The following is an 18,079-nucleotide window of genomic DNA, read 5'->3' on the forward strand; positions in this document are numbered from 1 at the left end:
ACTCACACTCACACCTGTGGACAATTTCACACACTCACACCTGTGGACAATTTCACACATTCACCCAGTCACTCACACTCACACCTGTGGACAATTTCACACACTCACCCAGTCACTCACACTCACACCTGTGGACAATTTCACACACTCACCCAGTCTCTCACACTCATATCTGTGGAAAATTTCACACACTCACCCAGTCACTCACACTCACACCTGTGGACAATTTCACATACTCACCCAGTCACTCACACTCACACCTGTGGACAATTTCACACACTCACACAGTCACTCACACTCACACCTGTGGACAATCACACACACTCACCCAATAACATACACTCACACCTGTGGACAATTTCACACACTCACCCAGACGCTCACACTCACACCTGTAGACAATTTCTCACACACTCACCTAGTCAAACACACTCACACCTGTGGACAATTTCACACACTCACCCAGTCACTCACACTCACACCTGTGGACAATTTCACACACTCACCCAGTCACTCACACTCACACCTGTGGACAATTTCACACACTCACCCAGTCACTCACACTCACACCTGTGGACAATTTCACACACTCACCCAGTCACTCACACTCACACCTGTGGACAATTTCACACACTCACCCAGTCTCTCACACTCACACCTGTGGACAATTTCACACATTCACCCAGTCACTCACACTCACACCTGTGGACAATTTCACACACTCACCCAGTCACTCACACTCACACCTGTGGACAATTTCACACACTCACCCAGTCTCTCACACTCATATCTGTGGAAAATTTCACACACTCACCCAGTCACTCACACTCACACCTGTGGACAATTTCACATACTCACCCAGTCACTCACACTCACACCTGTGGACAATTTCACACACTCACACAGTCACTCACACTCACACCTGTGGACAATCACACACACTCACCCAATCACATACACTCACACCTGTGGACAATTTCACACACTCACCCAGACGCTCACACTCACACCTGTGGACAATTTCACACACTCACCCATTCTCTCACACCTGAGGACAATTTCACACACTTACCCAGTCACTCACACTATCAGCTATGGGCAATTTCACATACTCACCCAGTTACGCACACTCACACCTGTGTACATTTTCTCTTAGCCAGTCCATCTACCAACATGTGTTTTGTCAATCACTTGCTCACTGATTCCCTCACTCGCTTGCTGACTGACTCACTCACTCATACATTCCCTCATTCACTCACTGACTTGCCCTCTCACTCAATAACTAGCTGACTCACTGACCTCATCATTCATTCACTTTCACTCTTTTCCTCACTCAATGATTCACACATTCACTCACTCCCTCCTTTACTCACTCACATTTCTCCCTACTCAATCACTTGCTTATACACTGCCCTACTCACCCATTCACTCCTTCTCTCACTCCCTCCCTCCCTCCTTCACTAGAGTCCCTCACTCACTCATATTCTCACAGTCTCCCTCAACCACTCACTCATTCACTCACACAAACCTATCATTCAATATCTCACTCTCTCACACTCAATCAGCTAATCTGTGACTAAATCACTCACACCCTCCTTTATTAGAATTCATATTATATTATATTTTAAAGTCTATATATACAAATTTTTACTTTTCCAAATTTTTTGTGGGGTACTGTCAATGTTTGAAATTCTAGGTCCTGTCTCACTCACTAGGAATCCTGGCATATTCTTTTAGAATATCAGAGTAAATGCTATATTATTGAGTCCCCTACTTCAGTCATACATCATTATTGGTAAAGATGCTGATGCATGTTTCTGCTTAAGCCAATAAATGTTCAATTCCTACATGCCTTCCCACTCCCTGGCGTGTCCTAATAGTAATGCAGACTGCAGCAGGATGTTAATTGGAGTATGTCAAGCAGCCCTGCACCGCTAAATACATCTGAAAAGCTTGATCAACAACTGGTAGCTACACGATCCAGAGAGTGTACATCCAGAGCCTTATTTCCAGTTAATTGACAGCATACACAAACACATCGGTGCAGAACTGAGCTCATAATCAGACTAGTAATCAGCCTCATAATCAGACGAGGCGATGAGAGTGAGCGCTCGTCATATCTCTCCATCGAGGAGCTTTATTTACCATCTCCACTGCCAACCAAAACATTTTCAAAGAGAGAGACGAGCCACATAAGTCGGCAAAGTGCCACAAAAACAGCAACATCTTCAACCATGCCAGACCTCTATCAGTCCTCTATGAATCCCCTATCCACATCTCACTGACTCTCAGAAATAATCAACACAGCCAGCAGCCAAATGTCTGCGTACACCTTCTCGCCACTTCTCAGTCATACATTCATTATCTATAACCACTTCATTATGTTCAGGATCATGTGGGTCTGAAGCCGATCCTGAATCATTGGGTGCCAGGCAGGAACACACCCTGAACAGAGCACTTTTTCACCTGGACCCTTCATGATTCACGTACCAACATGTGATTATGGATTGTGGTAGAAATCTTACTGGAGGAAACCCACGCAGACACAGTGAGAACACACAAATCTAGTCACAGGCAATCACCTGAGGGGGTGATTGAGCCCAAAACCCCACTGTGAGGCAGCAACACTACCTGTAACAACAACACAATCAAACATTCATTCATTCATTCATTCATTATCTGTAAGCGCTTATCCAGTTCAGAGTTGCGGTGGGTCTAGAGCCTACCTGGAATCATAGGGCGCAAGTCGGGAATACACCCTGTAGGGGGTGCCAGTCTTTCACAGGGCACAATCAAACATTTCTTACAAAATCAAGGGTATTTGTAAGAGTTGGCCCCACATTCTACACTTCTAGAATGGCTTCACATATGGAATTGTGAGGATTTGATGGCACTCAGCCACTACAATTTCAGTGAGGTCAGGCGCTGGTAGTGGATATTAGTTCTCAAACCCAAGAGCCACTTCAACTCATCCCATAATTAACTGTCCTCTACCATTCCAGAGAATGCAGTTCACCTAGGGCTTTGTACTGCCCTAGCCTGCAACTGGCACTGGGCATTTTGAGCTTAGGCTCATGTGCTGCTGCTTCAGGATTTCCCATTCTACTAGTAATTATTTTCTTATTAGAAATGCATGCAAAATACATCCAGGGAGAATGATGAAACACTACAGTGGGCATAGCATTAGCTCCATTATTTTGTAAACAATTATTCAGAGTGGATTAATGAGAAATGGATAATTGTAGAGAAACCTACAGATTTGGATTTCTTTCCAGTGGTTGTGTATTGAACCATGGTTTGCGATGTTTATTTGCCGTCCAAAAAAACCTGGACCTACACGTCTTCTTATGTGATTTTTTCCTAGTTCAATGGTTATAACGCTATAATAGTGGAAAAAGGGGGCTATTGTCCTTTCCAAAGGCCCTCATGTATATTTGCAGATTTTTTGCTGCAAAACACTTGTAAAACTGTGTCACAGGTCACGCTGCACTCAAGGCAAATTTGGAATTTGGAAAATTTAGGAAGACATTCCCAATCTTTGTACAATTTCCAATAAATATAATTGGTACTTGAAAAATATGTAATACATTACTTATGGATTTTCAAGTTAATTGCATGCAACCCAAATCGTAACCCAAACTCTAAACTTAACCCTAACCTAACTTTAATCCAAATATAAACCATTAACCTAAATCTTGGTTCATGTTATCACTAAAACTACATAAGTAGCAGAATTCCCCCATTTTAACATTTTGAAAATATTGTGTATTATGCAGGAATTAAAAAAATGTTGTTTATCAAACATTGTCAGAAGTTACATAATTGAAGCTGGCCACAGAGCACAAGAGTTTGTTTTTTTTTTAACCTAAAACAACCCCATAATCTTTCTTTTAGTGCAATGATTTTTAAAGCTTAGGGGAGTAGGATATTCTCTTTCCATGGGACACCACAGGCGAGAAAACAAGCATAAAAACATCAAAATGTCTTTTATGGCTCGGCACGTTCCTGGATCACAGTGAAGTGAAAGAGGAAAAGACACTTTCATATGTGCGTTGGTGGAGAGAAAGAGAGAGAGAGAGAGAGAGAGAGAGAGAGAGAGAGAGAGAGAGAGAGAGAGAGAGAGAGAAAGAGAGAGAGAGAGAGAGAGAGAGAGAGAGAGAGAGAGAGAGAGAGAGAAATGCATTGAAACAGAAGTGGGAAATGAATCTCCTCCAGCTGAACACATACCCGCGGCACTCAGAGCTGCCGTGGACTTATCAGAGACCAATGTGCTGCCACATTGTGTTATGGTTAAGGTGAGGGTGGAGCAGTAAAACACAACAATGCCCAGAGCACTCAGTTTACACCAACCTAACAGATCACACAATACAGTCTCAGCCAGGGTTCTGTTAAAACATCTAACGTCTTAGCCTTTTACCTCACACATAGTCAAAACAGGCCAAGGCATTTGATAATGCATAATGCAATAAGCTGGGATGCCCTAGTCAAATGACTGGGTTTGCAGATATGTTACACTTTCTATATATATATTCTATTCTATAGAAATAGAATTTTGTAAACTGCGAGGAGTTTGGTGTGTTCTCCCCTTGTCAGCGTGGGTTTCCTCCTGGTGCTCTGGTTTCCTCTCTTGGTCCAAAACACATGTTTGTAGGTGTACAGCTACTGTGTAATCAGGGTTTGGTCCTTGTTTTATATTCCTAGTATACACACACATACAGACACATACTGACCATGTGGTCATTTTAATCCAAAGTATTTTTAGCAGTGTCAGACCTTTGCAATAAATTGCAGTGTGCCAAAAGAGACCAATGTGTGAATATAAGAGTAAACACCGTCACCAGCTAACACCTGCCTCCTTCAGCCAGACAACAGCCAGTGCCCACTTTCACCACTACTTACATGTCTGTCTGTAAATATGTGTATAAGGTGAGAGAGAAACCTCATTTCATTTCTCCTGTGTGTCCTATATATATAGTGGAATTGACAATAAAAACCCTTGAATCCTTGAATACATTTATTACAAATTCAGTCCTTGTAACACATTCCAAAATATGTTTTACAACTGCTGCATTACCTTTCCTTTGATCAGCAACTAATAAAGGTTTAGGGTGGGTCCATTTTTAATGATTGTTTATCATTCATTTGTTGCACACATTTTCAGCTTGCCCAAGGATCCAACTATGCATTGCACGTAAACACAGGGTGATGTGCTAGTGGAGTGCCTCAACACATTTTTGCTTATAAAGAGACAGACATTTCTTGGATGGTGCTTTTATAACAAACCTAATTTTGGTGCATTTCATATCATTTGTATTTGTCCATTCTGAATTGTGGTGTTTTTTCATCAATTTCAGAATGACAAAAAACAATATATATATATATTTCTGTTTGTACTGCAAAGTGGACTTACAAATCACTGCTTTGTATATTTATTTTAGTGTTCCAATTTTCTTAAAAATGTATTTTGCATCAGTACTGTTGTTACTCACTGCAGCAGTTACAAGCTACACTGGAAGCACAGGATAAGAGGTGAAATCTCATTTGCATAGCAGGCCAGAAGTGCCTCAGACTCTTAATCACAGGCGTTGGGTCTTAATGAGCAGTTAGACGCATCATTCTGAGGAGCTCTCAGTGACCCTGGCCTGTGTGTGGTATGACTGGCTGGACTTTTCTGACCCTCCACACAGTAAGAGCACCACACACTAAAGTCAATGAAATGGTCAGATGGAGTCTTTGCTCATGAAAATGTAACTTTATATTAGGAAGAAATTTTAAAAGGACAGGCCAACCAAAGATAAAATTGTATGGCTGCATCTGCTGTAAAAGACTTACACACCTCCTACAATGATGAAAAAAGTATCTAGTGTCAGAACTTTCATTTTGATGATTAGGAAAACACTTTTCTGATGATGTAGCTTTAAGGTGAACAGGATTTTCAAAAACTACAGCGACATGGGCTGGCTACCTTGTTTTATTTTTCCCTATAGACTGAAAGTTAACATCATTGTTAGGAAGCAGAATATCACGTCAGAACTTAGTTTCCTTTGCATTGACTAGGCTAGAGGTCAGGATTTATTACTCATTAGAGAAATTACCTGTAGACCACTCAATTTGTGTGACATTTCATAATATCACATCATGCCCATATTAGGAATTCCAGGTCTAATGTGGATCTCAAAACAGGAGAAATGAGGGATTTTTAAATAACCACTGCTGCTGCACACTGTAAACAAAGTGATTCCAAATGCAATATGTTTTATTCTATACACTTACATGACTCACATAACAAAACATTTAGCATATAACCACATAGCACATGAATGTCAGTGTGTGTTAATGTAACAAGATTTTTCTCCAAGTAATTTTGGACCTTTTTTTTTGGTCAATTGTTTTAAATATTTTAAAAACCAGATGATGTTCCCAGTTAGTGTAAAGCTAAACCTAGAGGATACAAACACAACAATAATGTGGCGGTTGTGAAATTCTTAAAAAGGGAAATCCTTTTTTTTATTCTAGGTTAAGGCTTAATCTGGGTCTTGGAAATTGGCCCTAAGGGTTTAAACTAAGAGTAAAAAAAGTCTTGGCCTATTTCACATTTAAATTTCAAATGGTTTGACTGTGGAACACAAAGGACAGTATAATGAGAGTGACCGTTTAAATCATATCCTGCTTTTTTTTTCAGTTTTAATGGTCCTCAGCAAAGAAATTAATTGGAATAACCAAATTAGCAGCCAGAACTCCATAAAAGAGCCTGGTTAAATGTGTGAGTGTGTGTTTAGCCCTGCATGTGATTATGTTTAAATAGAATAAGATAGAATAGATTTAAAAACAAATAATACATTAAAATAGATAGAATAAATAGAATAATAAATAAAATAAATAGAATTAAAGACAAAATCCTACCTTTATATAAAATGAGGAACACATTTTAATCAATTAAAATGTTTTTATTACTCTTTATTAATTTCTTAATTAAAAAGCTCCATCCAATTTTTAGACAAGTTCGAGTGATAAATATCCTCACTAATGTTGTACAGGTTGAATGCCTTTAATTCCTCACAGAAATGTTTCAGCCATTAGTCAAAAAACCTTCCAGTGAAAGTGAAGACTGTTAGGAGGGGGACAAAATATGTCTTAATGCACTTCATTTCAGATGAAATACTGAATGAGCAGTTGTCTGCCATATAGTGATACAGCTCATCCAACAATATTTCATAGTAAAATTATATCTACACCTGTGTTTTAGTGGGATATATTCCTGATTTTAGAACTGCTGAATACTGACTAGTGACATATTAATATGATCTGTTCCAAAAAACCAAAACCATTCATTCATCATAATTGTCCACCTACCTGCCTGCTTGTAACACCCCAGATATAGTAAAGAGTCCAAAATCGGTGATGACCACTTTGCCATTGTCATAGAAGACGTTTTTAGATTTCATGTCTTTGTGAAGGATGCCTTTGGCATGCAGGTAGCCCATGCCCTGCACACAAACAAAAACATGAAATGTTGTTAATAAAATTCCATTGGAGTCACTCCACACTGATGGTGGATACAGAAGCTCATGCTACTTTTCCTTTGATAAATCTATAAAACCCAAAGCTCCATGCAAATGACTTCAGCTGCTTTTTCTCAGCATGCACTGAACCATATTTCTGAAAATTCCAGGGATACTGCAAAGGTACGAATATTGGAATCAAAGGGAAAATCAGCTTCTACCTAGAGGGCCTTTACCAGTGTAGATATGGAGTGAGTGGAACCATACCTTCACCATCTCCTGTGCTATTTGTCTGGTCTTGTTGACATCCAGGATAACTTTAGCATCTCGTATTACTGTGTAAAGCGTCCTCCCTTTACACAGACTGCAACAGACAATAAAAACAAGTTAAAATCAGTGGTAAACATTTTTATCCTTGCATTCCATCCATAGCACAAGATCAAAAGTCTACCGTGTGAATTGAAAGGCAGTTTTGCCAGCATTTCTCAAAGGATGCTTATCAACATCACAGCTGTAGGCATATGAATGTAACGCCAACGTTGGCTGCAAGGCACTGGGGGTGGCATTCAGATGAGAGCCACTAAAATTTCAAATGTGTCTACAGAACATATAGGCAAGAGAAGAGTAGACTTCACACTGGCTTAGCATCCAAGGACTCAAGCTAAAGTTCTTTATAAAGTGGTCATATTCTTAACTCTTAAAACATGAGTGGGCATCAGAGTTTACTCTAGGGCTTAGAGGAGTATAAACATTTTGTCACCAATATGATTTTGAAACTAACTGTATCAGCAGATACACATGTGGACAAAATTGTTGGTACCCCTCAATTAATGAAAGAAAAACCCGCAATGGTCACAGAAATATCTTGAATCTGACAAAAGTAATAATAAATAAATATTCTATGAAAATGAACAAATGAAAATCTGACATTGAATTTGAACCATGGTTCAACAGGATTATTTTAAAAAGTAAATTCTTTAAACAGGCCTGGACAAAAATTATGGTGCCCCTGAAAATAATGTGACCAAAATTACATGTTAAATCAAGGTGTGTCCACTAATTAGCATCACAGATGTCTACAATCTTGTAATCAATCAGTGGGCCTATATATAAGGCTACAGGTAGTCACTGTGCTGTTTGGTGACATGGTGTGTACCACACTCAACATGGACCAGAGGAAGCGAAGGAAAGAGTTGTCTCAGGAGATTAGAAAGAAAATTATAAACATGTTAAAAGGAAAGGTTATACGACCATCTCCAAGCAGCTTGATATTCCTGTGACACACATTATTGAGAAATTTAAGATCGATGGGACTGTAGCCAACCTCCCTGGACGTGGCCGCAGGAGGAAAATTGATGACGAATCAAAGAGACGGATAATACGAATGGTAACACAAGAGCCCACAAAAAATTCAAAAGAGATTAAAGGTGAACTTCAAGCTCAAGGAACATCAGTGTCAGATCGCACCAGCCAAAGTTGACTTCATGGTAGACGACCAAGGAGGACACCGAATCATAAAAAAGCCAGACTGGAATTTGCCAAACTACATGATGACAAGCCACAAAGCTTTTGGGCGAATGTCCTATGGACAGATGACACAAAAGTGGAATCTTTTGCCAAGGCACATCAGCTCTATGTTCACAGACAGAAAAATGAAGCTATCAAGAAAAGAACACTCTCCCTACTGTGAAACATGGAGGAGGCTCTGTTGTGTTCTGGGGCTGCTTTGCTGCACAAGGTGACTTGAATCCATGCAGGTTACAATGAAATCTCAAGACTATCAAGGGATTCTAGACAGAAATGTGCTGCCCAGTGTCAGAAATCTTGGTCTCAGTTGCAGGTCATGGGTCTTGCAACAGTATAATGACCCAAAACACAGCTAAAAACACCCAAGAATGGCTAAGAGGAAAACATTGGACTATTCTGAAGTAGCCTTCTATGAGCCCTGATCTAAATCCTATTGAGCATCTTTGGAAGGAGCTGAAACATGCCGTCTGGCAAAGGCAACCTTCAAACCCAAGACAACTGGAGCAGTTTGCTCATGAGGAGTGGGCCTGCTGAGAGGTGCAGAAGTCTCATTGACAGTTGAAGGAATCCTTGGATGGCAGTAATTGCCTCAAAATGTTGTGCAACCAAATATTAAGTTAGGGGTACCATAATTTCTGTCCAGGCTTTATTATTATATTCTGTTCATGACTTTATTTTTTGAAATAGTTCTGTTGAAGCATGGTTGAAAACCAATGTCTGACATTAACTGATTTATTTTCATAACATTTTTATTTATTATTACTTTTGTCAGATTCAATTTATTTCAGTGACCATTGTCGGTTTTTCTTTCATTAACCGAGGGGTACCAACAATGTTGTCCACATGTGTATAATTATATACTAATTAAATAATTAGGGGACAAAATTCAATACAGATTAGGCAAAATCTCTTTTCAGTTAATGTTACACTTACACTTCACAAAACTTAAAGCTTGCTACTTGAGAAGCATATACACAGTGCTGGGTTTAGAGGGGTAATACGATTGGGCAGTGGTGCATTGTCCTACTAAATGTAACCCATACTGTGTGACAGGGCTTAACAGTAAAATCTATGGTCAAAATTAGAACAATAGTATACAGTGGATAATTGACTCATTTATAACTCTAAATGGTCAAATTAATCATTATAAATCACACTTTAGTGAAACTCTGTGTCAAGTACAGTATGAAACAATTCATAATATACTGTAAATATTAAAGCCTTCATAAGTGATTTACAGGTTTATGTCAGATGTTATGAAGAGATTATGCTGATATCGTGTAGACTTGAAAACACTCTGCCTTAAAACATCAGCACATGAATATACACCAAACCACACCCATAAGAGTCAATGGGTTAGACTCTTTATAATATATTGAATAACCAATGCATTACACCCTAAATGTATGTCATGAAAGCTTGTGGCATCATGTTAGATACATTGTGTAAATGTGGATCATGAGATTGCATTGCAACATTGCACAAAAGTTTTTAAAGAATCCCAATTGGATGCTGTAACTCTTATTAGACATTTAACATGACTTTGTCTATGGTTACTAGCTATTTATTCATTCATTCACTCATTATCTCTAACCACTTATCCAGTTCAGGGTCACGGTGGGTTCAGAGCCTACCTGGAATCATTGGGCGCAAGGGGGGAATACACCCTGGAGGGGGTGCTAGTCCTTCACAGGGCAACACAGACACATATTCACTCACACACTCACACTTTTGAGTCACCAATCCACCTACCAACATGTGTTTTTGGACTGTGGGAGGAAACCGGAGCACCCGGAGGAAACCCACGCGGACACGGGGAGAACACACCAACTCCTCACAGACCCCGGAGCGGGAATCGAACCCACAAGCTCCAGGCCCCTGGAGCTGTGTGACTGCGACACTACCTGCTGCGCCACCGTGCCGCCCTACTAGCTATTTAACATACTTTAATTCTATTTTGATAGATTTTTGGTCTAACCAGAGCATAAAATTGAAGCGTAAACTGTCCTGTACCTAATGTTATTTCTGTAGTTCTATTCATTAAAAGAGCAAAAAAAAAAAAAAAAAAGCTTGATACTGGCCAACAACCAGTAATGTGAATGAAAAGGAAAAATCATTCCAAAACCCAGCCATGAATCAAATCCAATGCTAAACTAAAAGTAAACTTCAGAGAACATCAGAGAAACAACATAAAAGTAGAATCTGGGAAGAGTGTGATAGATTATAAACTCTTAAAAATCTTCAAGAACAGAACATATTTATTAGCTTGTTTATGGAACACTGCTCCCTCTTAGCCATTTGCTCTGGCAGGTCATATTTGAATGTGGAGGATGTGAAAAAAGATAGATAAACATCCTGCTGATGTTGTTCATTAACCTATTTACTTTCTCCTAAGGTCAGTCTACTACTGTGTGAGAATGTAGGCAAATCACTTCTGCACTATGTTCTGTAGTCGAGCTAGTCCTGTCAGCACAAATCAGTCTAAACAACAGCTGTCCTGTAACTTCTCTTCTCTGTATTATTATGTTCGATGTGGAAGTGCAGCTTGTTTGCTTTTTCGATGAAAGGCCAGGAGATTATTCCATGAGTGGGGCACAATATGAAAACCAATCAATAAACAGTCAGTTGTGGCAACACAACGACAAACAATCAATATTTATGTTCCTTTGCAAGGTTAGAACTAGTAATTTATTTTTTTTATGACTGAGTCCATTTCTCTCAATTCCAGCTCAATTTGGCCCATTCAGGACCGCAGCTCCTGGTTAAGTGCTTTAAATTGAACAATTACAACTTTTGACCTCTTGTTTCAGGTACAGTGAAAACTGCTCTCACTGTAATATGACAAAACAAAGATTTGTAAAGCAATTTGTTTTAATTTGCTACAGTTCCACAGTTACAGTCATGAAGCTATTAGCTGCTGTTTTAAAGCACTTCAGCTTCCATTGAGCGGTCTTTGATCTGACCAGGTCACTACGGGAAAATCAGTGCTCTGTGCGATTTGGAACACTGTATAAACCTGTGTGTTGCCAAAAACAATACGGACAAACACAAAGTTTCTACTCAGCACGTTACTATGAAGAAAACACATTTAAAAAGTCACAGGTGTCAACAGTAATTAAATATTTATGTTGTGATTTTATATGAATTATTTGCCTCTCATAATTAAGTCTAGATACAAACCTACATGTAAAATAATAAATAGTAAATAGCAATTACCTGTAAATTACTGGTATCAAAGTTAATGTTTTATTAAAAGTTAAAGTTAATGCAATACAGTAATTAAAGCATATGTACATCAAAGTGCTCTGCTTTCATGGAATGTTCTGTCTTCAGATGCATATCAAAGCAAATAATTGCAATATGATGAACAACTAACTATACTAATTAATTGAGTGCAATTAATTTAATTATTTATGAATTTGAATCATGTGACAACTAATAGCCCGAGCCTCCCAACACACATCTATGAGTTAACAGTTAAGAAAGAGGTCAGGTTATCAGAGAAGTTTGAGGTTGCTGTTGATATTTGTATACACCGTTACCCTTTTCACACTGACAGTACTGTTGTTTACTGTCAGAAAGCCTGGGAGCAAAGAACTTTACCCGACTTTAGAACACACCAAAGTGCCAAGCTCTGCTTCTGGAGTATAAAGCAAAGAAAACTAAAACTCTGACAAAAGAAAACATTTTATAATAAAACTTTAAAAGCCCAAGTTCTAAAGTTCACCCTTTTGGGCCTAAACAAAAGATTCATTGGTAGCATGCTACTGCAGGAAATTGCCCATAAAACTATATAACTCTTGAGCCAGAAAAGGTTGTATGCAGAACTACAAAGGTTCATTCCATCAAGCACCTTCATAACAGCTTCCAATGTGAAAATGACTAAAGCAGCCTGTATGATAACTGACATTTTTCTGGAACAAGCCTTTATATGATTATGTACTTTTGGTTTGGTTTGTCTGTTTGGTTTGTCTTTTGCTTTTCTCTGTGTCCATTTCTTGCCAGTGACAATTTATTTTGTGTGCACAGTCTATATGCATCTCTTTACACTGGATATTACATAGTTCCTATATCTCAATCACAACCATATGAGACTTCCAATGTTAATTATGTTACAGATGAAGGTAATGGCAGGGTTAGGAGTCTTATCCAAGGACTCGTATTGTTATTGCATAATGCTCATTTCCGAACTGAGATTCTAGCTCAGTCTGTGAAGTTGCCCATTGTTTGGACAGCAATTATATGCAGTGTTAACAAACTATAAATGTAGGCATTTAAACAGCACTAAAATCAAAGCATGCATGAACACTGGATGTTTGGAGTAAAGATGATGTCATTGGAAGGCTGCATTTTAATTGGCTACATGTCTAACTGACCTGGTGATGATGGCGAGGTGTGGGGGGCTCATGCAGACCCCCATGAACAGGACCACATTCTCGTGCCGTGTATTCCTGTATGCCATCACCTCCCTCTTGAAGGCTTTTAGCTGGTCCTCATTGTCACGCTCGATGTCAATGAGGCGAATGGTCACCTCTCCGTGCCAGCGACCGTGATAAACCTGCCCAAAACGGCCCTTCCCAATCAGCTCCCCAATTTCCAGCTGCTCGAAGGGAATGTCCCACTCCTGCAGGAAGATGCTGGTCTGACTGGCCTTCCGTGGAAAGTTCCTCGCAGACAGTAGAGATAGGTTCATTTCCTCAAACTCATCAGCAGAGTCCCCAGCTTCATTCCCCTCCTCGTTCTAACACACACGCACACACACACACACACACACACACAACATTATGAATCCAGTTTTATAAATGCAAAGTACAGTCACATATGAAAGTCTGGACAAGATACACACATATGATATGATAAGTATTAGCTTCCTTGCTACATACACCTATCAGCCATAACATTAAAACCACCAGACCAGGATTAGTATGGGCACAGTTTCAACCCAACCAATACACCACAAGATGTGATGCAAACCTTTTGTGTTCTGAAATCTTTTGCATCGTAACCAGCATTAACGTTTAGTTTATATTAACCACTGTATACCAGGAACACTATTTTTGGAACTATAATTTGCTCAGATCCTTACACTTCCTCATTTTTCCTGCTCCCAGTACATTCCTTTTACACATGACATGTCAGTGGGTTTAATATTTTGACTGATTTGGTATATATAATCTAAACCAAAAAATGCTCATAGACAGTATTATACCTTCAAAACATATGTACAATATCTGCTTTAAGAAGTACCATAAAAGATCTACTGTATGTGAGAGGTGAGTTTTTTAGTCATGTGTACTCCAGCAACATCATGACTCACATCTGAAGTAGGTTCCACTTCAATCTGGAGCAGGGGATTGCCTTTGTTACTGTTAGAGCAAACAGAGAGAGGGAAATCAGTTATAGCACTGAACAGATGCAACACTTCAAAGATGTTTTCATCAAAGGATAAGATTTTATCATGACACTCTTTGCGAAGAGTTTGATTTTGAACTCATAAATGCTAGTAGTTTTAATCTCAGACGCAGGTCAGTGATTTAGATCAGTTGTGAGACCCGTTGCGTCACATGATCGTGAGTAAATGTAAGGGCTTTTTGGGAAAGGGGATCAATATTGTATAACCTTTTGGCCAGTCATTAGCTCTGCACTGGAGGCGGGGGACTGATGGCTCATAATGACTCACTTCTTGTCCATGGCTCTTAATGTGAGTTTTAAAGGAGCAATGCATTCTTCCTGCAGCCTGTGGAGACGAGGCCTTGTGGATAATGACCACACACCCGGCCAAGCAGAGTGCTAGTCATTAACCCCCAGCCCCTTGCTTCCAGGGCCGGGGACCTCCGGGGCCTCACCAGTCAACAGGGTTTTTTTGCTGCTAATTAAATCAAAGGAGCATGCGCTTGTTGTGTCTGTAACGAAGCATGCATTTCATCACAAATCCTAGCTGCTCTGCTTTCATCCAGAAAATTACTTACCTTACTTAAATAATTCCTTGCTGCTTACTTAAAGGTGCAATAAATCATTTTTACCATTAAAAATGAAGAAACATTTATGAAAGTGATGATTTTTATTTTAAAACTTTTTTCTACATAGCTCAATTACCATAAGATAAAGAATCTGATTGATTCTTTCTTAATTAACCTGTTTATGCTTGCTGTCCCCATGTTTGAAATATGTCTTGTGAGTCTCTGATACATCCAGTCCATTAGAAGGCAGTATAATCAAAGAAGCGATGGATAATTCAAGAAGCCAAATTTGAGGATCAAATTTAGAAAAGATTTGTGTATGAAAATAACCTACCCAGAGTATTGTGTAAGGACAGGGCATTGGTTTCTACCCCTTTCCAAAGGTTACATAGTGCTGTCTCTGCAGTTCTGAGCCTGGAGTAATAAAAACATCCTCTATTCTCCCTATTGCATGTCAGTAAATCATCACTATGATTTTGGAGCTTTAATTTTATAGTTAAAATGCAACTTTGTGTTGCTATAAACATAATACAAAAGCGGTGTTACAAAAGATTCTTCAAGTGATGCCATAGAGGAACCACTTTTGCTAATATGCTTAAAATGGTAAAGAACCTTACCAGAGAGTGATGGATTTTTAAACCTTTTATGGAACCAAAAGTGGTTATTCTATAGCATCGCTCAAAAAACCTTTTGTAGCACCTTTATTTTTAAGAGTGTACATGTGATCATTTAATAACAAAGCACAAATCAGATGCCTGAAAAACCAATCACTTTTAAATATATAAAGCTATCAATTCCTTGAAAACAAGAGATGCATCCCTACTTCGCCTTAAGCTTGGCCTGGCCATTTATGCCCTGGTTAAACATCTATTCTGTGTGGCATTGACAAGTCAAACTGGATTGTGACAAAGATGTCTTATTGAGTAAAATGGGGCATAAGGCTAATCAAATTGAATAGAAACTGAGCTTGACTGAGTCCACATTTGGCATTCAAATACATTTGTGTATAGTGGCATTCATTTGAATTCCATTAATGCAAGGAGACATTGACTTTTATGGGCCCTTGACTTTCCTGCAACACTCTCGTGTCCGGCTGGCATCATCACTGTAGCGTGAAGTGAAGGGCCTTGTGTCTTCTTCCGTTTTAGTGCCGGAAATATTTTTGCTCCAATAATTCGGTTATTTAAAACGGTCCGTGCCCTCCATAAATAGACACTAGCAGCGATGTAAGTGTCTGTCATGGCTCTGTGTGCACTGAGACCAGCTCTTAAACTGGACACACTACCACAGATCAGGGGCCTTTTCACACGGTGTTTCAGACACGTTTGGTTTATTTACTACTCTGCATGCATTAACAGTATGGAAGCTGCATGTACACTGAAATAACACACACACACACTCACTTACCCAGGCTCTGACAGCACAGGATGTAGGATAACCTGAGGAGCTCTAGTGGGAACTTCTGGGGCCACATCTATAAAGATATTTAGATACACATAGACAGAATTAAGTAATTTAAGATTCATTCATTCATACATTTTCTGTAACCACTTTTCCAGTTCAGGGTTATTTTGGGTCCAGAGCCTACCCAGAATCACTGGGTGCAGATAAGATAACAGATAAGAAAGATTTTCAGTGCTCATGCGGATGTTTAATCGAGCAAAGCAAGACTGTCTTTCCACCAGCAGCAAGACTTCCATCACTAAATGTTCATTGAAAAGCCTTTCTGTCACTGAGGGTCTCCCACTGAGCATACACTGCAAATGCCCACTCATGAGCCTTTGTATGTTTAGAAGGACCAGTACACTGGCCTTTACAGCGTCCATCATTAGAGAGCACATCCGTGCCGGCTCAGAAATAGGGGGTGGGAGGTGGCACAGTATTGCACCACAGAGAAAAGATAACAAAAATTGCATCAAAAGAATTGTCCTTGGCCTGCTACAATGCATTATGGGTAGGGGTAATGTCCAATTATAACACACTTACCAGGGAAGATGAACTGCTGCTTGTATTTGTAGTAATGAGATGCTGAGAGATAGAGAGACAGAGAAAAGAAAGAGCAGGTTGGCTTCTTTTTTCCAAGTCCTTCAAAGGGAATTCCACTGATTATTTCTTTTTATTATTTCTACACAGTTCAATGGTTATGTTGTAAACAAAGCCATTCAGAGTGGTTTGATGTGCAAATGAAAGTGGGAATTGTTCACAGTAGTGACAGGAACCAGACGTCTGAAGTGTTTAATATCCAGAAAGCTGTTACATGACTGGGTTAAAGATACATCACCTGATGCATGAGCAACAAGACCTTCAAAGCTGAGTACATGTATTCCTAAAAAGAGAACTCCAGATATTCCTAGCATTATATTTTCTAATATTTCTATTTTGATACATTATAATTCACAGTCAGAAATATTTAGGCTGATGTTTTCACACAGGTTAGCCAGAAATGTATGCATGCAACATCCAGAGATTTGAGAGCAGCGTGGCCTGAGACACAGTTTTACAATAGTTTTGAGATGAATTTTAGCAAAAATTGTGCAAAGATAAATGCTGGCTTTTGGAAAGTATCCATGTTTCCACTACTATAGCATTATAAGCATTGAAATACAAACCGGATTCCAAAAAAGTTGGGACACTAAACAAATTGTGAACAAAAACTGAATGCAATGATGTGGAGATAGCAAATGTCAATATTTTATTTGTAATAGAACATAGATGACAGATCAAACGTTTAATCTGAGTAAATGTAACATTTTAAAGGAAAAATATGTTGATTCACAATTTCACAGTGTCAACAAATTCCAAAAAAGTTGGGACAAGTAGCAATAAGTGGCTGGAAAAAGGAAATTGAGCATATAACGAACAGCTGGAAGACCAATTAACACTAATTACGTCAATTGACAACATGATTGGGTACAAAAAGAGCTTCTCAGAGTGTCAGTGTCTCTCTGAAGCCAAGATGGTAAGAGGATCACCAGTTCCACCATTGTTGCACAGAAAGATAGTGCAGCAATACCAGAATGGTGTTACCCAGCGTAAAATAGCAAAGACTTTTTAAGTCTTTTTAAGTTAACATCATCAACCATGCATAAC

General features: G+C 39.2%; 1 protein-coding gene across 2 annotated transcripts in view; it reads right to left on the reverse strand.

Annotated features, from left to right (window-relative positions):
• Positions 1 to 18,079, reverse strand: part of LOC136676922 (kinase suppressor of Ras 2-like) — a 125,442-nt gene that overhangs the window by 19,019 nt on the left and 88,344 nt on the right. For both annotated transcript variants that reach the window (XM_066654221.1, XM_066654220.1), the window contains exons 13-18: positions 16,976 to 17,017; positions 16,397 to 16,463; positions 14,347 to 14,395; positions 13,406 to 13,770; positions 7,770 to 7,866; positions 7,354 to 7,487 (exon numbers count right to left, since the gene is read on the reverse strand). In XM_066654221.1, coding sequence (XP_066510318.1) covers positions 7,354 to 7,487; positions 7,770 to 7,866; positions 13,406 to 13,770; positions 14,347 to 14,395; positions 16,397 to 16,463; positions 16,976 to 17,017 — 754 coding nt within the window. The remainder of the gene's footprint in view (positions 1 to 7,353; positions 7,488 to 7,769; positions 7,867 to 13,405; positions 13,771 to 14,346; positions 14,396 to 16,396; positions 16,464 to 16,975; positions 17,018 to 18,079) is intronic.

The sequence above is a fragment of the Hoplias malabaricus genome, chromosome X2 (genome assembly GCF_029633855.1).
Source record: "Hoplias malabaricus isolate fHopMal1 chromosome X2, fHopMal1.hap1, whole genome shotgun sequence".
NCBI classification, from domain to species: Eukaryota; Metazoa; Chordata; class Actinopteri; order Characiformes; family Erythrinidae; genus Hoplias; species Hoplias malabaricus.